Source organism: Alligator mississippiensis, chromosome 1 (genome assembly GCF_030867095.1).
Source record: "Alligator mississippiensis isolate rAllMis1 chromosome 1, rAllMis1, whole genome shotgun sequence".
NCBI classification, from domain to species: domain Eukaryota; kingdom Metazoa; phylum Chordata; order Crocodylia; family Alligatoridae; genus Alligator; species Alligator mississippiensis.
In genome coordinates this window covers 162,520,783-162,546,334 of record NC_081824.1, presented here as the reverse complement: position 1 = coordinate 162,546,334, position 25,552 = coordinate 162,520,783, and the positions used below count along the sequence as shown (strand labels likewise).

Genomic DNA, 25,552 nt, shown 5'->3' with positions numbered 1-25,552 from the left:
AAGCGCAGGCTCAGGGGCGATCTGGTGGCCACCTATAAGTTTATCAGAGGTGTTCACCAGGATCTGGGGGAACGTCTGTTCACCAGAGCACCCCAAGGGATGACAAGATCAAACAGTCACAAACTCCTCTGCGACCAGTTCAGGCTGGACATAAGGAAGAATTTCTTTACTGTCCAAGCCCCCAAGGTTTGGAATAGACTGCCACTGGAGGTGGTTCAAGCACCCACTTTGAATGCCTTCAAGACACATTTGGATGTTTATCTTGCTGGGATCCTATGATCCCTGCAGGGGGCTGGACTCGATGATCCTCTGGGGTCCCTTCCAGCCCAAATGTCTATGAAATTTATGAAACTTGGACAGAATACACTTCACACCCACATCCAAGTCACTGATGAAGACATTGAAGAGTACAGGTCCAAGGATGAAACCCTGCGGGACCCCACTACCCACATCCTTCCAGGTTGATACCGGCCCATTTACTACCACTCTCTGGGTGCAACCGTGTCACAGGACGGGGTCCCTAAGGATGTCCATGTTACCCTTAAGGCCCCTTGACCATGCCAATTTGGCCTGCTGGGCACCCTCTATTCTCACGCGCCACGTCTTGATGGATTTATAGTACAGGGAGGCTGCCTTTAAGTCCTCTTGGACATGGTTTGATAGACTCTCTGAACCCCATGGGGTTCCTGGACCCCTTGTGGGTCCCGCTTCAAACTAGATGTCACAGGACACCCCAGCCTTATGGGCTATATGCATGGCTCCAACCACCCCTTTACCATGCCCAAGCCTCGCAGATGGCATCGACGTTGTCCTGTCTAGGCCTTGCTGTAATTGGCCCCCTTGTCCTCTCCATGGGCTCTCTGAAGCCCTGTTGCCACACCACACTGGCGCCTGGGCTCTCCACAGCCCAAAATGCCGCATCTCATTGGGGCCGGGGTCTGTGCATCCCAAATGCCATGCCTCACTGGTGCCGGGGTCCCCATGCTGCAGTGGGCCCCCCAATGAAGCCTCCTCCTTCCCCAAATAGCCTTACCCAAACCACCGGTCTTATAAACAGAAATCAACCTGCAAGCCCCAAGGCTATAACAGAAACTCAAGCCACCCTGCTATAACATAATTCGAGCCACACAGGGCGTGCTCTGTCCTTCAATAGTAACAGAAGCTGCACTTGCAGTCAGGCCTCTCCCCTTTTCTTCCTCTGGGAGAGCTCCTTCCCCCTTGGGTGCTGGCAGAGAACTGCCCTCCTGCCCTCCTAGCCTCTGGCCTGGGGTTTATATATGAGCCAGGCCCTGCCCCTTCTGGTCAACTGACCGCTGGCAGGTGTGGGCCCACTAGCTCATTCTGGCTGCCCTGGTAACCAGCAGCTGGAGCTCCCAACTCCAGTTTCAGCCCTTTAAAGGAGCAGGGCACCTAAGTGCCACTAAGACAGACTGCTAAGCCAATTTGCCACAGTCAGACCGCTAAGCCAATTTGCCACCCACCAGACCGTTTAAACATCTATGTCACAGCCTCTTAATTTATTTATGAGAATAGGATGAAATACCATATCGAAGGCCTTTCTAAAGTCCAAGAAAACGACATCCACCTCTACTCTTGTGTCTAAGCATTTTGTGACCCTGTCATAAAACAAAAACAGATTGGTCAGGCATGATCTACCTGCTACAAATCCATGCTGGTTTCCCTGGTGCATTATTTTTCCCACTGGACTCCCACAAATATGATCCTTCATAATCTTTTCAGAGACCTTTCCAAGGATGGTGGTGAGACTGACTGGGCTATAATTACTCAGATCCTCCTTCTTCCCCTTCTTGAAAATAGGGACCACACTGGCCCTTTTCCAGTCCTCTGGGACCTGACCCGAGCGCCACAAGTGCTCAAACAGCCATGCCAGTGGTTCTGCTATGACACCAGCCAATTCCTTCAGTACTCTTGGATGCTGATCCAGGCCTGCTGACTTGAATACATCCAGCCCAACCAAGTGACTCTGCACCAAGTCAGCGTTAACAGTTAGTGGGCTGGTGTCCCTCTGATGCTTGTCTAAGAACCCATTAGGAGACTTATCTTGAGCCCTGTTCAGGAACACTGAGGCTAAAAACTTATTGAATAGCTCAGCCTTGTCCCCCCTCTCTGCCAGAAATTGCTCCTCCTTGTTCAGTAGGGGGTCCTATGCTGCCCTGTGCCTTCCTTTTACTCCCTACATACCTAAAAAAAGGTATTTTTGTTGTCTTTAATTTGTGTTGCCAGCTCTATTGTTGCTCTGTAGCTTTAATTTATGTTGTTGCTCTGTAGTTGCTTTGGCCTTTCTAACTGCCTACCTGCAAGTGCGAGCCAAGTAGGTATACTCCTCCTTGGTAGCTTCCCCCTGCTTCCACCACCTATATGCCTTCCTTTTTGTCCTTAGGCTTCCCTGGATTTTCCTGTTTAGCCAAGGAAGTTTTCTGGCTCCTTTCTCCCTTTTCCCTTGTACTGGGATAGTCTCCCTCTGCGCCCAAAGGATCGCTTCCTTTAGGAATGACCACTGTTCTTGGACTCCCATATTGCCAATACTCTTATCCTGCGGTGCGTCATTGACTAGACTCCTAAACACACTGAAGTTAGCCTTCCTAAAGTCAAGCACTTCCACCCTACTCGTTATATTTCCCACCCTACGCTGTATGGTGAATTCAACTGATTGGTGACCGCTGACCCCAAGGTGGCCACAAATCTGCAGCTCCCCTACCAGACCCTCCCCCGTAGCCAACACCAAGTGCAGTAAGGCATTCCCCCTAGTGGGACTGTATACCTCCTGCGTTAGGTGAAGGTCCTGCAAGCAGGTTAAGAACCTATGCGAACGATTGGAGCAGGATCTGTTTGTATCAGATTCTGAACTCTGTGACCTAATGTGTAGAAATACTAATACTGGAATAATGAGAATCGGGGCTTGGCCTGGGGCAACCTAACATGTTGCATTTTAAACAAATACACTGCCCAAGAAAGGTACTTGACACCTTACAAGACCACAGTCATATCCATGTATATCTATACTGCTAACTTACTGCACTGGAGGGTGCTATGTTGAAACAACACAGGGCTGTGTGTGCACCCCATCAAAGTAGTATAGCCATCTTAGTATGGCATTGTGGCCAAGCTAGTTAATTGTGCTGAGAGATAGTATTTTGCTACGTATAGAAGAGACTTGCAGGAGATAGAGGATAGCACAGATCCTGTTAAGCCTGAAATAATGACAAAATGCAGACTCCCAAGAGAGATTTGTTGGGGTCAGCATGACATCTCATTGTATATTGCCCTTGATCAGCTCATGTATCACTGTGGCAACTTCCTCATAGGGTGATTCTGCTGTAGCATATCCCTGGATAAATTCAGGCTTCTTTCTGCCATTACCACACCCTTGGTGCCATTCTGTGTTCCCGCTCTGTATCCCCTACCATGGCATACTTGGCAATGTGACCAAAACCATTGGCAGATCCAGGATTTTGAAAAGGAGGGAGCAGATGGAGGGGTGCATTCTTCTTTCGTATGACAAAAACAGTGTCTGTATCTTTATTTTTGTGTGCTTTGGCGTTTTTGTTAGTTCGGGAGCTCTTGGACATCAGAGACGTTACCAGGGATCACTATGTGGAAGTAACTCTCATTGATTCCCATGGGGTGCATCATCAAATATAACATGACACACATTTTTCTCATTTCAATTGTTATGGTAGCACAAATGCAACATCGGGCAACCTCTTTTCCTGCCTGCGGGTCTGCGTGCTGTAGTGCCACTGAACAACACCTCCCCGGCCCCATGTGCTAAGTACATTGCACTGAATAAGGAACCAAGTTGGGCTGGGACTGGGGGATAAAATCTGCCCCAGATTATGCCAAGCCCCCCCCCTCTGCAATTGGGAGACTCCCCTGAAATAGTCCAAATAGGGCATGGCCCAACCCAAAGCTTGGCTTTCAAGTGGCACAGTGCCACCTTGCAGCTCCCTGAACCTGTGCATTGTGCACTTTACACTGAATAATCGGAGTTGGGCTGAGCCCCACCGTGGGTCACCTCAAATGACACATCTCTGCAATCCGGATACTTTCCTGAAGCCTCCTGGGCAGGGCGCTGCCCAGCTTGAATTCTGGTTTTTCAGTGGCACTTGGCAGCTCCCCAGGCCCGTGCGCCATGGGTACTGACCTGAATAAGGAGCTGGGGTGGCTCGTTTTCTTTGCTGGCTTTTCTTGTTGAACTCCCCTAGCCGGGTGCAGGGGCTGAGCTGGAGCCAGGCTGCAGGGCGGCGGCACACAGGAGCGCCCGGGCCCCCAGGCAGCTTCCCTGCAGGAGCGAGGCCAGCTTGCACAGGGGCACATCCGGCCCTTAGAGAAGGGGGGGGCGGGTGCGTTTTTTCTTTCGTACGACAGAAAAGCTGTCCGTATCTTCGTGCGCTCCGGCGCTTTTTCGGTTCGGGGGCTCCTGGCCACCGGAGACGTTTCCAGGCACCTCAGGGCGCAGAGAGCAGCAGGAGCCGCGAGGTGAAGCGCGTCACGGAGGCGAGGAGCCGGCCCCTAGGCGGGCTGCGGGGGCGGGGCGGGGCCGGGCGCCGCTGTGAGTGCGGCGGGAGCGGGGCGCCGCGCGACCATGCAGTGCTCGCCGGGGCTAGTGCGCGCGCTGAGCGGGGCGCTGGGCGCCGGGGCGCTGCTGCAGCTGGGCGCCGGCCTCCGCCTGCCGGCCCGCTACGGCAAGCACGAGCCGGCGGCGCCCGGGGCCGGGGCAGCCCCCCGCTGCGCCCGCCTGCCCGCCGCCGCCGCCTGGTTCGCGCTGGAGCTGCCGTCCTTCGTCCTGCCCGCCCTGCTGCTGGCGCTGCGCGGCCCGCCCCGCCTCGAGCCGCTGGGCTGCCGCCTGCTCTGCGCCACCTTCGGCGGCCACTACTTCTACAGGTACTACCGGCGCTCTCCCTTCGCTTTTCTGCTTCCCCTTCCCACTAGGTTCCTGCCTTCCCCTTCCCGCTTTCTCGTTTTCTTTCCTCTTCGCGTTCTCTTTCCCGTTTCTGCTTCCCCTTCCCGTTTGCTTCTTCCCACTTTCCCCTTCCCCCTTTCCTGCTTCCCACTTTCTCCTTCTTCCTCTTCCCACTTTCCCCCGTCCCGGCTTCCTCCTTCACACTTTCCCCATCAGATCCATCCTCGTGGTTGCCCAGGGCATCTCCTCCATGACGGCCTGCCACAGGTCTCAGCTGAGGGGCCACAACAGCCTGGGGTGCCTTGGTCTTATCAAGGGTGCTGTGAGCTCCCTTTTCCCTTCAGGTGTTGTCTCCTGCATCTACTCCTTCATGACCCCCAGCAGTGGGTCTCAGCTGGGGGGGTGCAGCACTCTGCGCTGCCTTGAGATCCTGTCAGGGTGCTGCAGGCTCCCTTCTCTCTTCAGGTCCATTCTCGTGGTGGCCTGGTGCATCTGCTTCTTTGTGACGCTCCTCCTCTGCACGTCAAGGGGGGGGGGTCGCAGCACCCCGGGGTGCCATGAGATCCCATCAAGAGTGCACCTTAAGGCAGGCACGAGACATTTTCAAATGGGAATCCACAGGTCCAAAGCATGCTGCCCCCTGGGGTTGTTCTGAGCGCGATGCACGCAGAAGAACGGTTCCAGGATTTTTCTTCAGTCAAACTTCAGTCAAAGCCCAGAGCTGGTATTTACCAAAGGGTGCCTTGACCCTAGAAAAAGGTTGAGAGCCATTGAACTGGAGGACAGAGCAGCTGGCAGGAGTATAGGCACAGCATAAAGCTGGGAGAACTCATGTGTGCTTTAGATTTTGAGGATGAAACTAGAGCATTGTTTTGGTAGCAGGAGCGGGCAGAAATCAAAATGCTGTTCAATAGGGGGAACTGGGAAACTATGTGCATGTGAAAAACTGTGTTCTGAGTCGTGTGTGCGTGTCCCTCACCCCCATATATCTACATGGCTCAATACCTTTGCGAGTGAGCTAGGATGAACTATTAGCCAAAAAAAGTTCACTTACCTGATTGCAGATTTTTAGACAGCTAGTAAGATCCTTAAAAAAAAACCTGTTGAATTTTCATTCATTTTTTTCTGTCCAAACTTTTCTTTCTAGTCAGTATTGCTTATTTTCCTTTGCTTATTATTTTACTTATTATTAGCCTTTTTGAAGCACCAAATATGAGTATTATCTGTTGGAACTACTGGCTGATATTGAAGATTAGACCATCATCCTTGATCTCTCGATAACTCTCACCTTTCAGTCCTGAGGTGACTTTCTCTTTTTCTATCATCGTAAGATCCAAAGTCAAGTTTTCTTATACTGGGTACATCAACTTTGGTGAGAGAGATTTGCCCATATCTACACAATAACACTTCCAGAGCTCTACTGATTATATGCACTGTAGTCCGTATCCTGTGGTACTGAGTTAGCAAAAATTCTGAAGCAGGTAATGATTTCCTTAGAACAAACTGCATCACTCCAGTTGCTATTAGCTACACTATCCCTCCTAAATAGACTGAAACCGGTAATGTTACTATTTCAATCATATAAATCCTATGCACTGGTGATTTTGAAATTTCTCATTGATTAATATTTCCATATTTCCTATTCCCCCCTGCTCTTAGAATTAACATGCAATTAATAACATTCTTTGTCAAATTAACCTAATATGTTCACAGCACATTGAGTTTTTGCTTCTTTAGCAACCTCCTTTGGCATTGTAAAGATACAGTTCGAAGAAAACCTCTATTTCTCGCTTTAATAATGCTCGCTTTTCTCACTTCAAGCAATTCAAAGTGTCATTGACTACTTTAAAATACCAATAAAGGTTTTTGAAAATGACTTTACTATCTATCTCTTTCCTTTTGGTATAGTTGGCATGATATTTAATAAAGCAGTGGTAGTACTACCATGTCACAGCACTCCTGAAAGGATCTCACAGGTTTCCAGTTGAGAACCACTATCTTAGCATCACATCTGCCCCCCTCACCTTAACATTGAACCTTTCTGTTTTCCTATGGAAATAAAACACTGGGCATTTATTGCTGAGTATACATACTGGGCACATCTATACTTGCACTTTAATGCTCATCCTATTTTAATGTGCATCATTTGCACAAAAATGTGCTCATTTTGCTAATGTGCATTCAGATAGGCTAATGCACATTTTCTAGTACTTCACAGTGGAGGTACTAGATTTAATGCACATTACCTAAAGTGCATTAGTGAACGTGTAGACATGCCCACTGTTTCCTAAGTGTGTAGTAAAGAGATTGCTGCATGCTGGGATTATATTGTTGTCAAACTGCATCAGAGCTCTGCACACTTTCTGCTGGTGTGAAGTATTGATTGGGAAGAATATTTTAATAAAAATGAAATGATTCCGGGAACTGGATTAGTATGCTTTCATAGTCTACATGCAAAACCTGGCTTAAACCCAGTTTTTGCATGGCTTTAACTGCTTTGGTGTACAAATGGACATAGGTACATTGATGTATCTCCCTAGTGTAGAAGAGGTATTTATATTGCTAATGCTTATTTTTGGAAATATATGGGAATAAGCTTTACTACAATATAAATGCATTTATGCCAGTATAACTATGCCTTTACAATGGGCTTGAATCACCTTATACCAGTTGGTAAACAGATTTATTTAGACTAGTCCTAAATGTGTACAGTACATACAAGTCTGTACATGTTAGCCGGTATTGTTAACAACTAACTTGAATGCTTTGCATATACCAAAATAAAAGCCACAACAGCATGTTAGCATAGTTCTAAACACAAAGTAGCTTTATCATTATGGTTTTATTCTTTTTCATTGACATGCCACAATGTGAGAACTTACAGATGATTTCCAAAGATCTTCCCGATAGTATCAGAAACTGGTGGGGAAGGAAATAGCCCTTCGGTACTATCTTTTACCATCCATACACACTCCTCTTCATAAAAGACCACCCTAAGAAAGATCCTTTGCATTTTTAGAGCAAAAGGTTTTTAACTGCCAGTGGCTGGCAGGTTTGATAACATTTTAGCTCTCTCAAGTTTTCTCTGGTGCCCAGTGCTGCCTAACTCAAGTGTTCCCCAGGGTAATTTGGTAGCATAATGGAATCCTTAGAGGGCTTCACTGAGTTGAGTTCTCATTCCTCTAGTCATAGGAAGCTCCTCTTGAAGGTAGCGTTTCCTTGGGAGTATTTGGCAATTGCAGATATTCTGAAAAACCTTGTCAAATAGGAAAACCCTTCAGGGCTGTCAAGCTCTGGATTACATTAATCTTCTTTGAAAACTTGTTTCATAGACTAAACAGTTATGTCACAAATGTTTGGTTCTGACTTCCGTGTGCTTTGTGAATTGCTAGTCCCTGAAGAATTCAGTTTTCTTAGAGCAGGAATGGGCAAAATGTGGCCCACAGGCCATATCCGGCCTGCCAATTGATTCTGTCCGGCCCGTGGGCAGTGCAGGCGACAGCTCTGGCCTCTGCTGGCTGCATAAGAAGCACTGATCCTCATTTGGGCCCCAGCGGTTCTGGATACTGCTCCAGCTCCAGCCTCTGCTGGCACCACAGTGGACGCTGGGCAGAAACAGCTTTGCCCTTCTGCCCCGCTCTGTGTGGCAGGCCCCAAGTGAACCACACTCGGATAGTACTGGAGCAGCCTGACCTGCTGCAGCGTGCTCCATGCCACCAGACCCCCACTGCTGCTGCCCTCATGCCTCTGCATTACTTTGCTGGCCCATGTGGCTGCAGCAGCAGTTCTCTCCATGGGTTATCATCAGGGAGGCTGGGGTGGGGGGACATGGTGAAAGGTTAGAAGGGGCCACCCTGTTCAATAGACTGAAGCCACAGCAGCCAGGTTAGCCCCCAGGGCTGCTGGGACTTATAATTCTCCCTGCACCATGCCCCGGCCCAGCCCAACTGCCCTGCCTGGGGGCTAGTGAGCAGGTGGAGGGAGGGAGGCAAGTGTGGGTGCTCACATGCTGGTGCCATGGTGCTATTGCCATTCTCTACCCTGTGGATGGAAGATCATCTGTCTCCTGGCCAGGGGCTCCCCTCAAGAAAGAAGTGGGGTGGAGGCAAGGCTTTCTGCAGGGAAGTCATGTGTACACCCCCCACCTCCATAACTCCCTACCCCCCACGTAAACACCCGACACATACCCACCCCTGACACATATCATATACCCACAGTATACCCTACCCTACCCCCATACCCTGCCCCCACAAACACACCTGCAATATATCATATGCATACCTACCCCCCCGCGCACAGACACCACACATGCACACACATATTCCCCCACATAGATCATCGATGAGCAATGACCACTTTGCAGCAGTGTTCTGCATTGCAACAATGGAGATGATGCCTGATCTTGATTCTCTGGTCAACACACATCGGAGGCTTCATTCTTCCCATTGAATGAGTGAGTTTATTTTACTTTAACTTAATTTTCAATATACAAGAATAAGCCTTTATTTTGAGCAATTATACAATCGCCTCTATGTACAGTACTCAAAAAAAAAAAAAAAAAAGAAAGAAATCAGGGAAAACATTTTTTTTAAATAAAGTATTTTATAGTAGATGTTTGATTTTTAGTATATGATTTGTTTTTAATTTATGTGTTAATACGATATCTTCACCATTAATTTTATGTGTACAGCTTTCAACAGCTCACCAAAACTCATTAAGTGGCCCTTCAGCTGAAATAATTGACCACCCCTATCTTAGAGGGTTACAGAGAGAGATGCAGTAACTTGAGTCCTTATTTTTAAGGCATTGAACAGGACTTTTAACTGGCAGGGACAACTGATTGGTAGCCATTGGAGGAAACAAAACACAGAAATGATACGCTTTTATTTACACAGGCAGCCTAAGCTATATAGGCAGAAGCTTTTAGATACAGTGATTTACAATAGTACAATCTGTACATTACGAATTCATGGATTAGTATGGTTAGGTGCTGCTCTTGGGAACAAAAGTAAAAATTCTAGTAAGCAGATGGAAGGAGGAGAGGATTTCTTGCTATTGAGATGAGATTTCAGACATGAACAAGATTTTCACAGCTCTGACAATGAACATGCCTGCACAAATGCAGATTGGGAAATAATTGGCTAGGCTGTAGTACTTCAGAAAAGGACCTGGAGGTTACAGTGGATCATAAACTGAACATGAGCCAGCAGTGTGCTCTTGTTCCAAAAATAGCCAATATCATCCTGTATTAACAGGAGTGTCTCTTACAAATCAAAGGAAGAGATCTTTTCACTCTGTTCAGACAAGGTTAACATCCCCTTTCACTCTGTTCAGCACTGGTGAGGCCTCCTCTGGTGTACTGTGTCCAGTTTTGGGCCCCACATTTCATGAAGGTTGTGGATAGTTTGGAAAGAGTCTAGTGCAGAGCAGCAAAAATCATTAACAAGATTTATGAAGAAAGGCTAAAAGAACAAGGGTTATATTTAGTCTGGAGAAGAGAAGATTGAGGATATGTGAATTTCCTAACAGTTCTAAAATACCTGAAGGGCAATTAGACAATGGAGAGGAGGTTTTCTCTGTGGCTGTAGGGGACAGGACTGGGAACAATAGTCTCAAGCTTCAGCAGAGAAAATTTAGGTTGGAGATTAGGAAGACCTTCCTGGGCACATCGACACAAGACATTTACTGCGCAGTTGACTAATTAACTGTACAATAAATGTCTCAGCGTCTACACATTTGCCTATTAAGGCCCACAAAACTAATAAATCCCATAGCAGGGTAGTCCCGTAAATTACAAGTACTACCCTGCTGTGGAGTTTTTTTGTGCACAGCAGTGCATGTCATGTGTAGACACTGTCCTGGCTGGCTAGGACACAGGGTTTCTGAGTGCAGGGCTAGCCCCTGTGCTGAGGCACCCCATGCCCCAAGCAGTTGCTCAGCAGCACACGAAGACAGGGGGAGCAGCTGCTGAGTGGCTGTTTGGGGCACTGGAGACAGGGCAATGTTCCCCACGAAAAATCTCAGGAGCACTAAACTCTGGAGTTTATTTGTGCACATTAATTGAATGTGTAGACGTTGGACCAGGCTATGTAGAAAAGTTGTGGAATCTCCATCCTTGGAGACTTCCAAGAGCGGGTTAGATAGATGCTTGGCTGGGATAGGATTGTCCCTGACTAAACTGTCTCGAGTAGCAAACTGGACTAAATGACCTCCTGTTGTTCCTCTCAGCTGTATTTTCCTATGAGCCTATGAATATTGAAGGGAAGAGGTCTAGGTCTTGAGAATGTTTGTTTCTCTCCAACCACATCATTTCACTTTTGTCTGAGCAGTGTTTTCAGATACTGTGACACTGATGCCATCCATGTGATGACATTAGCATTGGCTATAAAATGATCTGCAGCTGGCTGTCATTGGTGTATTGTTGGAAGAAGAACATGTGTTGTCTTCCTAACTCTACAGATGGTTTTATGTAGAAGAAGAGAGGACAGAGGCTAGATAACTACAGAATCCCACAGATGATGATGCTCTGGAAAAAAGACTACTTTCCTATCACAATTCTCTGGATCTTGTAGGGAGGAAATGATTAGAGCCACTGAACTTGTGTAGCAGTAGTTCAGGTATGTCACAGAAATGGTATAACAGCACCTTGTGGTCTCCTGTGTCTAAAGCTGAAGAGAAATGGAGGCACTGCCTATATCCATAGCATTGAGACCATCTTTTAACAGTATCAAGCCTGTCTTTGGGCTGTGCCTTAGTCTGAACCCTGACTGTGAGGGATCCGTGCTGAGGGTAGGTATCACATATCAGTATCTGGTTAATTTGTCACTCCAAGGGGCTTGGTAATGATAAGTAACTATCAATCCATGAATAATTATCAGTAGCTCACCATTTTCAGCTTACTGTGAGACATTAATTTGCTTGCCTTGTCAGCATACAGTAAAGACTGCTTTTTGACATTTATATTGGAAAAATATTACAAAAAATTCTGAGTACAAACTGTGTGCCGTCTGGCTCATTATAGAAGAACAGTATGATTACATAGATAAGCCAGCTAAAGATCAGGAGAAAATCCCATTTAGTATGTGTGTACATTTGGAAATGACTAATTCTACTTTAACAGATGATGAATTAGACAAAGTGTTTTGTGTATAACTCAATAGGTCTCTAATGGGAATTCAGTGCACCAGCTAATAAGATCACCATGGTGAGTTTTCCCAGTGATTAACCAGCAGATTTCACTGTGTTCCTGGAGCATAACAGCTACTAAACTCTAAATGATCTTACTTAGGAATGACTTGCAAAAGCCTTGTGGTTGGAGCACTGTCTTTCTGCAGACTGGGAAGACTGCTTCATTTTTTAAGACATTTGGCAAACTTGCTTTGTTGGCCAGCTTTCTTGTCATGAAGGGAGAGTTTTTTTAACAGGCCTTATCTAACACTGTCGCTGGAGCAATTGCAGGTGTTCGGCGTGGAGCTGGCTTGTCATAAGTTGACCCCAACTTTATTCCAGCTGCTACAGTGAGACAACTACAATGTAATTTTCCCATAGTATTCATTTTTTTTCATATAAACAATTCCTGTGCTTGTACAGGGATATTGTGTGTTCATAAACTGATGGACAGCATTGTAAAATCTTGATTAGCCTGTCAGTCACACTGGAGGCTTCCTATGGCAGTGGGTGCAGTAGGGATTGTAGGAAGGTGTGTATGTAGAAGGGGAGTTAATTTGTCCTGGTAAAGCTGCTTGGTTTTTTTTTCTCCCCACCCCACTCAGCTCCTTGGCAGGGTTCTGGTAGGGAGCTCTCAGCCAGGGACAATACTTGACAAGTCCCTGGCCTCACTTGACTTCTGTTCTTTGGCTGTCTGACTGTCAGCCAAGAAAGCAGGCAGGCTCTTATTTCAACATCTGCACGGTACCATGCATTCACAGTGCCAAATATGATGATGGCTAGGTGGATTCAGAGTACATCCCTGTGACTTGGCAGCTGCCAAAGTATTACCTAGCCACTTCTGAGAAGGAGCTGCTCCCAACCCCTGTCTCGCAGTGTGCAGATGTTTCCATGGAGCATCCCTGAGATGGACCTTGGCTTCATTTATAAACCCTGAGAATCAAGTCAGGTATGTGTTGGGCATGCTAACTTGTATCGTGTCAGAATCCATTGTCCTTCAGTCTTGAAAGCTATTGTAATAGGGTGGGTTAAACCTTGGTGAAACTGGTGGGTGAAACCACTGCCCTTCACACTTTAAGATAGCTGTAAAAGATAGTTAAGCATGTGTTTCTTCCCAAGGCAAAAATACATATGAATCCACTCAAGCATTTGAATTACCTGTGTGAAGGAGCTTTGTTGGGTACTGTTTGACAAAAGGGGGTCTGTGTAGAGGCACACATAAGGAGAAGAACACAGAAAGCAATGGAACAGAAAAGGCTTGTGCATATGCAAGTCCCACTAAAAAAACTATGAGCAATTTGGGTTCAGCGGGTTTGAAAATCAGGTCACTTACTGAGGTGCCTAATTTTTAGGACAGCCAAATCAGAAAGAGGTTAAAACTCACATTTTTCTACCTATCTGCCGCACAGGGATATTGAGAGGCTTAATTTGATACTGCTTGTAAGGTAATTTGCTTATCTATAACATTTTATAGTTGAAGACTTCTAAGCATTCTTATAATAATCCATAAAAAATACTTTCTTAGTACTGAATTGTACATGTCAAGAAGCTTTGGTAAGAATGACTTGGTTAAAAAAAATCTGGATTTGCTTTTATTACATACCAACTAGGCATATTGGAAAGGCAGAGCAGCCTAACTAGGGGTGAGTGACCAGAGTTCCAGGCCTGGCCGCTGATTTAGAGTGGATACCAGCAGTCTATACCGGGGGAGCCTGTGCCGCTGCAGCAGCAGCTGGTGCCCTTGATTCTCTGGGTCAGGTAAAGCTCACTCAGCACTCCTCCCCTCTGGCATCTCTGCCCAGAGCAGCAAAATAACTAGTTACACCTCTGAGAGGCATACTGGGGCTAGATGTATATATTTTTCTAAAACAGTAGCATACATAGGAGTCTAGGATAAGTTTTAATTTTTACATTTTTAAAAACAATATTGGTTCTTCCAAACAAGGACATTACATGATTTACTGATGGGGTGGGTTCAGCACTCTCCATCACTAGAAGCCAAATTCTGCTGTCTTTGCTCTGTAACTTAGACCACTCCTGAAGTAACCCATCTGGACAACAACTAGAAGTAGTCGCCTTCTTTCCCCATGGAGATGGCATTGGGAATGGCAAGTGTTCTAATCATTAGGTTAATGCTTGATTAACTATGAAACTGTTGTAGTCAAATAAGTAATATTGATAGAATTACATGTTGCAATCACACTAGTAGCATCCTCACTACATACAGGAGAAGCAGTTGTATATGATAATCTAAAAATGAAGGCAACCCATAGTGAAATGACACAAACCTATTGCTACTGCCATAAATCCAAAGATCTGAGTTCATCATAGAATAGTATTAAAACATGATTGTGTGTGACCCAGGGGCATAAAGGATGTTGGGTGGGGGGTGGGGAAGATCAATGTAATCAATTATATTACAGTATAAGGCACAATACCAGGTAAAATAAAGCTCCCATCAGATCCCAACTGCTTGCATGTTGTAACAGCATACTGTAATCCACTAGTTATATGAGAACTTAGTGTTTCTTAGCTACTCAGTCTAACTTGGGTGATTACTGTGGTGATGGTAATAATAGAAATCTAATGATGATGGTAATAACTGCTAAAAAGAAATAAGATTTTAGTCAAAATTCCTGATACTAATCTTGGCTAGATTCTGTTATCCCATCTGCTGCTGTGAGTTATCTTTCGACATAGTAGTAAAACTAATGTAATCTCTTGAAAACTACAACTAGATAAAAATACTCTACATGGGAAGGCAGAAAAAGCCAATCTGTGGGGAAAAAACCCCAAAACATTTATCTATGATTTGATATAAGGACAGATAACAAGGCCAATCTAAGGCCCTGGTGTGCAATCCCCACAATCGCACTTCATGCCATGCCACCCATGCATGGCAGGAGGCACGATTGTAAAATTGAGCACCATATCTCATCACACCATATTGCAGGTGCAGGATCCTGGGCTCCCCTGCATTAGCAAGTAGCAGACTTCTGCGGTTGGAAGCCCCAGTCAGCTGCAGGGGTACACCATGAACTGCTGAGGCTGGGAGCCCCAGTCAGCCTGGCCACACATTCAATTAATGGCACGATAGAAACTAGCCATAAAGCTATTACACATTATGTGTAATAACTGTGGCTTATTCCTTGTTTGATCACACCATTAATTGTACTAACATGTGGCCAGGTAACTACTTAAGACGTGACAGGCTGGTTAATCACATCTTAAGTGTAATGTACACCAGGGTGTAAAAGAGACTAAGTTTATCTATCTGGGTGCTTTCGTGGCCCCCATTGCTAGAGTAGCCCACTGTAAAACATCCATTTGGCCATAAAAGTTTATACCATTTCCTTAAATTAACTTCTAAATGTGGCCCATAATCTGTAAAATAAAATTAAAAAGTTGGAAAAGGGTTACTCTTTTCAAATTAAATAAGATGTTCTCAGGGCAATCTTGGTCTTCCCTCCCTTTATTTATTTATTAGAGTTTATTTATTAGTGTTGTAGCAGATCACAACAGCTATAATTAAGGTTACCCAAGACATACAATTATCAGACCCCATTTTTTACTTGTTCATAACTTTCCCAGATTTAAACAACTTGGACTGAAACTTTCCACAAAAATTTTGTAAAATATCACTGATCCAGGGTGGTGTCTGATGGCTCCATGTGGTTCTACAACAGCTGCCAAAGCAGGAAGTATACTTTGACAGGGACTCACCTATAGAATGGACTGCAGTAGTCACCAAAAATCATGGGAATACCTTTACATGCCTTCAGCTGTCTGCCAGATGGCCACAGGAGACTTACTCCATTCAACAGAGATGAAGTAACTCTGGTGACAGAATAGAGGATACTGCACACTTGAGAGTTTTGCTGCAAGACTTTGTAGAGGAACTCTGAGTGCTGTTACTAAAAGCTCATTGCTGAGTACATGGCTGACAAAAGCCCAGGAGCAAGATGGGAGACTTGTTGGCTTTTGATAATCTTGGAAAGAGTAGGTTTTAAAGTTTTGCTAAAGGCAAAATCACCTTAATCTGTATGGAAACCCTTGGGGTGGTGGGAGCCCACTGGTTTGTGTTCAGTTGTGAGACCAGGGTCAGAGAAGGAAAAACATGTTGTTTTGCCCATGTTAAAAAATAAGTAAAAGGACTGTTTTAATTTTTGCGAAGCGTTAAGGCCTCCATGCTTTAACTCTTGGCAAGGGTTGGGGATCAGTCTACTGTCAAAGATGTGTCTTTGGAGAGCTTTTCAAGGGAACAGCTAAACTCAGCCACATTGTTTGTCTCTAAAAAATCTGTTTACACATGCTCAGAGGCTCTTAAAGTATGTTAGCTAAAGTATCCAAAGGATGCTGTTTGTACTGAGTATGCTCTGGCCTTCCTTAGGTCTGAAGTGTGACTAGGCTGTACATCTCTTATCCTCACAGTGAGACTGTGTATGATGTCATCCAGGAGACCTGTGCAGCAGGATTTCCTTGCAATCACTGCTTTTAGCCAGCCTGGATGCTAGAAGCACAGACTGTCACCTGTAGGGCCAGTCTCCATTGCTGGTACTCAGGCAGCACAGAGAAAGATGACGCTGTCTTAAATGTAGAGGAATGAGATGAGGGGAGGCAGAAAAATGAAGAGCATGAGAACAGGAGTTTAGGGGCAGCAACAGAACCTAGGGAGGAGTAAAAAAAAAAAAAAAAAGAAGGGTAAAATACAGAAAGAATGCGATGGGCAGGGACTGGAGTTGTGGAAGATTGAGGTTTGGGCAGGAGCCTAAGTTTGGAGAGAAGCAGCCACAGGTGGGGCTGGGAGAGAGGGAGAAGGAAGCAGTATTTGGAAAAGGAGCTGGGGATACATTATGAAAGCAAACTTGAAACTGATACTTCCTAATTTTGGAGTGCTTGACTTTTCAGCCTTAATTTCAGTGCATCTTTTGGAAGTAAGTGTGTATATCTGAGGAAAAGGAAGATTACTGCAAAGCACAAGGAACATTTGTAAGGTAGCCTTTATTTTCTTCCAAAAAGAATCAGTGTTTAAACCCAATTGCCCTTTGTAATGAAAGTGCACAGTCAGCATCTAAGTTGCTTATGTCAAATTTTGCCTTCCTTTTCACCCATGACTTCAGTGATATCGTATGGGGGCAAATATAATTTGGACCACTGTATTTCAAATGTTTAGCCAAGATTCCCAAGAGTGGGTGCTGAAGAATTTAGAAATCTAAATTCATTTTGATGCCTAAATGTTTATTCTCCCTTTCTAAAAATCTTAAAATTTTGCTCATCACCTACAGGATTTGTAAGTATGAAATTATTGACAGAAGGGCTTTCTTCCATGTGGTATAATGGCAACATCCTGAGACTGACTAGAAAAAAATAGTAAAATACTGAATGCAAATGTTGTAAAGTTAAAACTAAATGTATTATTATTTAAGACCCACAGCTCACACATGAAAATTGGACTTGAAGTCAATACCACTCTGTAATGATTAGATTTTATAAATTTAAAGCAGAATGCCATGATTAGTGTTAGTAATATCTATAGCAAACTTGATGGTGTCTCAAAAAGTTTTTCTAACTTGGCCATGTAAAGGCAATTGGATGCTGCATTAAAAACAACACGGAGAAATGAACTGAGTTCTCTCCTGTTTTGCTAACATTTGAAATTGGTAGTGGATCTGGGGGGGGATGGAACAGTTGCACACCTCCCTTTGGTCCCACCATCTCTTCAGAATCCTACATCTGAAAAGAGGGTGATGGATCCTATAGGCTGAGACACTTATATATCCCTATTGCTTTCAGTGAGGCTTAAATGTAGTTATAACTGAAATAAGAATTTAGTCTTGCAGTTTAAATGGAGTCACTCCTTTTTATAAGACTAGTCAAACTTCTTTTTAAAGCCATGTTGGCAATGCAATGCTAGCAGGGTTAGAAAATGTTGACATATTTTACTATGATGTGACACTGAATTTTACTATGATGTGACACCTGGAGCTGGAGCAAATCTGTTAATAAGACTTGAAGAATTCCCTTGCAGTGGAAAAAACCATCTGTACAACTTGAGACTTTCTAAAATGTGCTTCTAGCTCCTGTGGCTATGGAGAGCATCTTCCTGACATGCACTCTCAGCTGCTACAGTGGCATGTTGCCGAATCTTTGCTGCGTAGAGCTCTCCACTGTGCTGCAGCTTAGCAAACTAATGAATGAACAAGATTTGCAGTTACTCTTCTGATCTCTGTGGGTAACAGTAAAACAACCAGCAGTGCTATCCCTGTTAGCCTGCTGCTTGGGGACAGCTCTTAGTAGCAGCAGAATCAGGCTCTTGAATTGTATGTGGGAGGAAGACCTGAAAAAGAAAGTAGGAGAGGACAACGTTTAAGTGGAAATGTTAACTTTTTCACTAATATTTTCTCTGTATCTAAGCACCAAGCTGCTCTGCTTATCTCGGTCTTAAACTGCTTTGTGCATCTCCTTCAGTACTCATTAGCTATCAACTTCTAGCTTCTGCCTTGGTAATATTTAGAAACGAGCGAGACTGCAGGGGTGGCTGCACCCCCTGCTCCCAACCTGCCCCCCTGCCACCAGGGCAGGCAGAACAGCCTGTGGAAGCAGCAATCAAGGACTTCAGGTCCCTCAGTGAGGTAAAAATCTTCCCTCCTCCCTCCCTCCCATGCTTAGCGGCATTTCCTTTTCCCTCCCCTCCCATTCTCTGCCTCCCCTGCCTCCTGCTGCTGCAGCTGCTTTCCCCAGCTTCCCCAGGGGCGGGGAGGGGGCGCGGAGTTGTTCCAGAGCTGCTCCTGCTCGGTTCCAGCCAGGCTGCATATGGAGCCAGGCTCAGCCAGAGATGGCAGCAGCAGCAGCGGGTGGGTTCCCTTCTCTCACACCTGCTCCCATGCTAGCAGGGCACATCGCAGTGAGACGGGGCAGAGGGGAAGAACCTGCCAGCCCCCACCACTGCTCCAGGCTGAGCCCGCTCTCCACAGAGCCCAGCTGGATGGGCAAGGCAGCTCTATAGCTTCCCCTGCACTGGGGCAGCTGAGGACTGTGGCAGCAGTAGGTGAGAGAGGGAAGGAGATGTGCCACTGAGCATAGAAGGAAAGCTTAGAGAAAGAACAGTGATCAGTGCAAGAAGACAGGGGTAAAGGAAAGGCTGAACAGGAAGGTTAATAAAGACAGAAAAGGAAAATAGAACCAAGAATGTAAGGTTAAGAATGAAGACCCTTTAAGGAATAGGAGACAATTGGACACAGTGGAAGAGGCAAAGTAAGGAGATTTTTACAACAAAGACCCTATTGGAGATACATTTCCTCAAGAGTTTCCCAAAATATAATCACTGTAGGGTAGAGTTGGACTGAGATTTGGCCTTGGATGCATCACCCAAAGTGGATCGTTTATGGAAAGTAACTGCACTTTCTCTGATAAATGGAGTTTTAAGAATAAACATTTGCTTGTATGCAGTTTCCAGTGTAGATGAGTCCTTTTGTTTGACTCCTACTTTGAGGCCTTGTGAATTCTCAACTCTGTTGGAGCAACTATATATTTTTTTGAAATTCAGTGCACTGCGTCTTGCTAAATTGTCAGACCCTGGGGTATTTTTCATGGTTTTTTTGGCAGATGCACATGTTTTAGCACTAGGTACAACATGCTCTAACTATAAATATCAAGGGTTTATTTCTGGAGAACATTAGGATGTATTTCAATAATAAATCTCATACTTGTGTTTCTGAATTAAACATGCATTTGCTGGATCACTGCTTAGATAAAGTTATGCTTAGTCTCATAACAGCATTCTAGTGCAGCTGTATTCAAATACTGAAAACACTAGGAAGCACAGGCAGGCTGGAAGTACAATGTTATCAGTGGATAAGTCTTCACTGGGTGTTATTCCAGGCTCTTCACTCAAGATCTGCCTCTAGGTCTTTTCCCATCCACATAGACTCAGCTGACCTGACCTGCTGGCCCACATCCTGGTGTACAGGCTAAAACCAAAGTGAGTCTTTCCTTGCTCCAGTTCCTTTGCCCAGCCCAACCCCACATCTCTGTCTGTACATATGGTTCCCAGACTTCCTGGTCAGCCACTTGCTATCTTGACCCCTATCCCAAGGCTTCTCATCCCAATTTTCTGCACCCAGGTCCAGTTTGTACCCCTTTGTTCAAATCTAGCAGCTTTCTGCGTGCTGGCAGGCCCTGCAGGGACAAGGCCAGTAATAGTACAGGGGAGACAGGCTGTCTGCTCTTTGTTCCACTGTCCAGCCCTGGCCTAACCTGCAGCAGCAAGTGCAGAGAAAAGTCTCATCAATCTTTTTAAACTCAAGGTACCTCTCGTTAGACTGAAAGCACCTTTCAGAAAATGCCAGCTCATAGCCTTCACTCCTTTTTTGACTACAGGAAAGAGCATGGCGATTCTGTTGCAGAGAACTCAAAAAGAGCACAACAGTTCAGAATGTTTCTGACACTACAGCTTCTTTTTTTAAGAACTTGGCTTTATCCTATGACCGTGTGTAGGTGTTTGCATATGTAACCCAGGCAGTACTCCAAGAGGTTCCCCCTCTCCAATTGAAGGGATCGAAGCAGGTGCACAAGTGCTGTGGGAGGTGTAGGGACTCTCATCCCCCTGTAGAGCAGAGCCAGACCACCAATGGGGACTTACCTATATACCTTTTAATGAAAGAACAGTACTGGGAACATAACAGGCATAAATCAGGGGGTATAGGGGACACTACAATGCCCCAAGAGGGCAGGATTCAACAAAGGTTAGACACTGACAATCATTGACAAAAGACAGGGTTAACAAAATATAAAACACAAACAGCAGAGCAAACAATACTGGTTGGTGAAGTATAAAAAGGCACAAAATACAAAATGTCAAATGACAAGGAATATAGGACCTAGATACCTGGAGGGGGAGAAAGCATAATGGCCCCTTTCCACTGCAAGAAAACTTGCTCCTTATTAGCTCACTCACCCCATCTGGGACTTGAACTCAGCGCTCCCACATGATAGGCAGAAATGCTGCCACACATCCACCACTAGTGGTGCTACTTCAAGCTGCTAGGGGTCTTGACCTTCCCAGAGCCCCACCCTCACATGAGCTGCTGGCCTCTGATTGGAGGGGCTGGAAGCAGAGCTGGGAACCTCTCAGGTCGCTGCTCAAATCCTTGCTGGAGCTGGGATCCCTAGCCCTGTTACTAAGAGACAGGGTAGCCCCTTTAAATCTAGAACCTTCGGGCCACGGCTGGCCGGTCAGGTAGGGGTTAAGGCCCAGGTCTGCCAGCCGGTCAGGTGACAGGAAGGGGAAGGCCAGAACCCTATAAACAGCGAGTGGAGAAGACCAGAGGGGCAGCAGAAAAGGGGACTCCTGATGACCATAGTACCATGGCTGCAGCCTCGTCCGGGAGAGTACACCCCGCTGTGAGTCAGAGACATGATCACCTAAAGTAAGCAGGCATGTTGCTGCTCCTATTTTTTTTTTTATTATCATTTTTAAGTTAAACTGGTGGTTTGGATGAGGCTATTTGGGGAAGGAGGAGGCCTCATTTGGGGTCCTACTGCAGCGTGGAGACCCCAGTGCCAAAGATGGTGTGGTATTCGGGGCAAGCAGACCCCAGCACCAGAGAGGGCACAGAAGTCCAAGTGGGTTTTGAGAGCTAGAGCCTTGGAGCCAAGCCCCGATTAGTGGGTTGGGTATTTTTGTAGCTGACAGGCCTAGCTAGAGAGAAGGGGAGTAAGCCCACAGCGGCTGAGACCCCAACGTAAAGTGGAATTTATAAATACCATCTGCGAGGCTTGGGCTGCGGTATAGGGGAGGAAAGGAGCCACAGATAGTGCCCCCTGGCATCGGGGCAGAAAAATGGGCAGCCTCCCGCCTAATTAAGACAATTAATTAACAACAAGGTATGGCAGGAGAGAAGGTGGGCGGCTGGCCCAGAAACAGGTGGGCGGGCCAATGGAAAATCGGCCTTCCCAGTAGTGCCTGTTACAGGGGACATAACCCACTTTGTGGTTGTTCGCTAAATTGGAAACATTTAATAACAGATATGCAAACAGAGAGAGATTACTAATGGCAACTCACTGATGGCTTCACTGATACTATTGTTCATTTAACTTTGAAAAGGCAGTAATATTGAAGCACAGGGCTTGATTCCCCCATACATAGGAGCCCATGACAAAGCTGACATAGATTCAATATTTCAGGGTCAGGCTGCTAAAGCATTGAACTTCACCTACTGGCTGGAACTAGATGACCTGATAGATAAAAAATCTTCCAGTGACTACTTCAGAAATAATCTGAGTGGGGGGGGAAATATCACTTACAGATAAACCTGAGGAAAACATTTTGAAATTTGGTTGCTATTCAGATGAATCCACAGGGCTAAAATAATTATCTTGGAATCAAGCCCATACAGTGCTACAGATCTTTCCTTTACTTATTAATGAAAAAATCTAATATTAGGCTTTCATCTGGGTACATTGCAAGAACTGGTGCATCATTGAGACTTGGGGTTAGGTAGCCTTTTATTTGAGACAGTTTGAGGTGGGAGTGGGGGCTGCTTTTAAACCAGGATAGATTTGTCCCCTATGGCTACTTAGAGAAGGTCATCTTTTTCCAGGAGGGCTTGGAGGTGATTAATGATGTGTCTCAGATGTTCAAGACAGGAACTATAGGTAACAACCAGAGACTCCGTTATCTTTGTCCCAGGGTTGGTACTGGAGCGAGGTCAAAGTGGCTACATTTTTGGGATCGTATTGTAACTACACAAATCCTTGCTCCAAATCCTTAAGGTGAGCATCCTGGTTGGTGGGATCAGAGCAGATTTGGTTGTACTGCAGAGCTTGGCTTTAGATGATGTTTGTGTACAAAGATGTAACATCCATAGTTGCTAATAGGGTATTAGCTGGAAGCTTGTCAGTGAAGGCCAGTGTCCTTAAGAAATCTGTGGCATCTTTCTAACAGCTGGAAGATCTGGGACTAGGATAAAGTTAATGTAGGCAGAATCTCCCTCCATTATGGTGCTAGTTTCCTAGGTTGCCAGGTTTGTGGATCTTGAATAATAAGTAAAAGTTGCCCAGCCTGGGCTTCCAGGAGGTAGAAGTTGTCCTCTCTTGTGTTTCCTGAGTAGATCCTGTAAGAGTTTTCTCCTGGTATTGTATCATGTACTCCTCTGCCAGGAGTTTGTAAAACATCATGTTGAAAGTTGTCTCTTGGCTTCCTGTATGTGTGTAGCTTTGTCCAAGACACCAGTAGTACCCACTTTATTAGCCTATTGCATGATAATACCTAGTTTGTTATTAAAGCTGATCATAGCTGTCCATTCTGCAGGCCTACAGCTATAGCATAAATGTTGTTGATTTTTTGAAAACTCAAGAGTGGGCACAGAGGCAGAAACAGTTTATATACAGGTTCAGAGTGGGGCTGTGGCCCTCATGTGGAGTCCAGGAGCTGTCCATCTTGTGTATGTGTCTGGTCTGCAGCAGGTTGATCATTGTATAGCCTCTTGTCATGGACATAGTCCCTCAGTTTTAGTCAGTGGAAAAAAGCCTTGAAGTCTTCATACAGCTGCACTGTATTGAATTGTGCACTAGGGCAGAAAAAAAGACCACAGAATAGCACAGACACATCAGTCAGACCGACAGCATGGTTGGATAGGTTGATGCCTTTACCATGGATTGTAGGGTTGTTGCTGGAGCATGCAAGTTTGGGGAGTTTTGCATCCTTCTTAAGGAGTGAAGTTGTTTATAAGAAACTTCATGGATGGATGCAGAGATCTTCTCCTGGTAAATGGCTGTTATCTGTTAGGTTATGTCAATCTGCTCACTTGTATGTAGCCACGTACTGCTTGACCAATGCATAGCCTACTAGGTATATGTGCATATGTTTATGCATTCACAGTGCAGGGGTAATAGAATTTCAAATGTACATCAGTGCCAAAAAGGCCACTGACATGGCTGAAAAACTGCATTTTAGGCATGGAAAGGGTAATGTTATTTTTCTCCAGATGTTTCAAAGGGTTATAGTGACCACAGGTTTATCCAGAAATCTTTGGAGGAATTTGAGAGGAGGGAAAAAAAATATTTGATTCACACTTTGTATTCACAGCCAGATCAGTTAATCTTCCTAATAAAAAACCGGTCTCTGTGCCTATCAGAATCATTAGCCAGTGATTTAGAGCATTTGCTAAGGAGAAAAATTCCATTTTTTTTACTTTCTCCAACGCCTTCCTCTCCAAGTGTTCCTCCATAGCTCAGAGTCTCTGCCCACTCTAGCATTGAAATCACCAAGAAAAAATGATCTAATTTTCTTTGGAAACAGATGACAGGACATGGTTGAGTTTAGAACAGAATTAATTTGTCTTGTCATCTGAATCAAGGGTTGCAGCGTATGTACTGAGGACTCTTGCATGTCGTCTGTTAGTTCAAAATGAAGGGTTGTGAGACACTCATTGATGCCAGCTGGACATTCCCTCATCTGAGCAATAATCTTGGTCTTGATAGCAAGACCAGGATTGGGGATGTGTCTCTCTTTCAGCTTTTCCCTTCTGTGTCAGGGCATTGTTTGTGCCTGCCACTTTAAGGGCCTGAGCCTTGCAGCCAGCAGGTGCCTGATTATGGCAGCCATTTTAGATGCAGGGCTGCCTATATAAGCAGGGCATTTTGCTGCTGGCAGGCCAGGCAACAACATTGTCTGGCTGCAAAGCTGCATGGAACATCCTAGAGGTAAGGGAGGAAGCTGTAGGGGATGGATTGGAGGCTCCGGGTTCTGGGCATGACCTAAAACTGCACTCTGCCGGGAGTGGGTGGCCTGGTGGGGCTCTCAGTGTCACGGGAGCCCCCAGGAAATGCCAGGTCAGTTACCACCCCAGTGAAAGGCAGGTCGGGGCAGGTCGGGGTGCCTTAACCCCAGCTCCCCTCTTCGGGTGGGTCGGGTGACGCCGGAGGTAGCGGGGCCAGGCATGGCTGCGGCCACCTGAGTCCACCGGGGAGAGAAGTCCTGTGGCCCCGAGTGAGGGGGCGGTGTAGAGCCCTGAGTGAGAGGGCGGTGTGGAGCTCTGAGTGAGGCAGGGAGAAGAACCAGAGGGCTGAGGGGCCCCGTACATTTATATACACCTAGTGTTGCCTCGGAAGGGGCCAGAGTAAGCTTAGACCCGGTCGGGTAATTGGCTAGCCACTACCCTGGTGAGGGTTGCAGGAGAGGCCCAACAGATGGTCTGTCTGCCACCCAAGGTATGGACTAACGAAGCCTATGGCCAAAGGGGGCCCACTCCAAGAGGGAGCAAGGCAGCATAAGTTGGCGATTCATGAAAGAGACCCTGTGAGAGAGGGTGGAGTGTGTGAGGCTCGAGTGAGAGGAGGACAGTATGAATGTGCATGTGACTGAGGCCTGAAGGCGTGGCCTAAACTTGGTCCGGCTGTAGGCTGGGAGCACTGTAACATCTGGATGCCATCTGCGAGGCATGGGCTGTGGTATAGGGC

General features: G+C 45.8%; 1 protein-coding gene across 3 annotated transcripts in view; it reads left to right on the top strand.

The window, feature by feature from the left end:
* The first annotated feature begins 4,590 nt into the window (after positions 1-4,590).
* The window catches only part of SRD5A2 (steroid 5 alpha-reductase 2), a 44,795-nt gene continuing 23,833 nt past the window's right edge, over positions 4,591-25,552 (top strand). Inside the window, exon 1 of one of the 3 annotated variants that reach the window (XM_059716164.1) lies at positions 4,591-4,905. In XM_059716164.1, coding sequence (XP_059572147.1) covers positions 4,607-4,905 — 299 coding nt within the window. In that variant the 5' untranslated portion in view covers positions 4,591-4,606. Of the gene's footprint in view, positions 4,906-21,442; positions 21,520-25,552 lie in introns of those variants that run through there. The other 2 variants (XM_019500667.2, XM_059716168.1) reach the window with 2 other exon arrangements.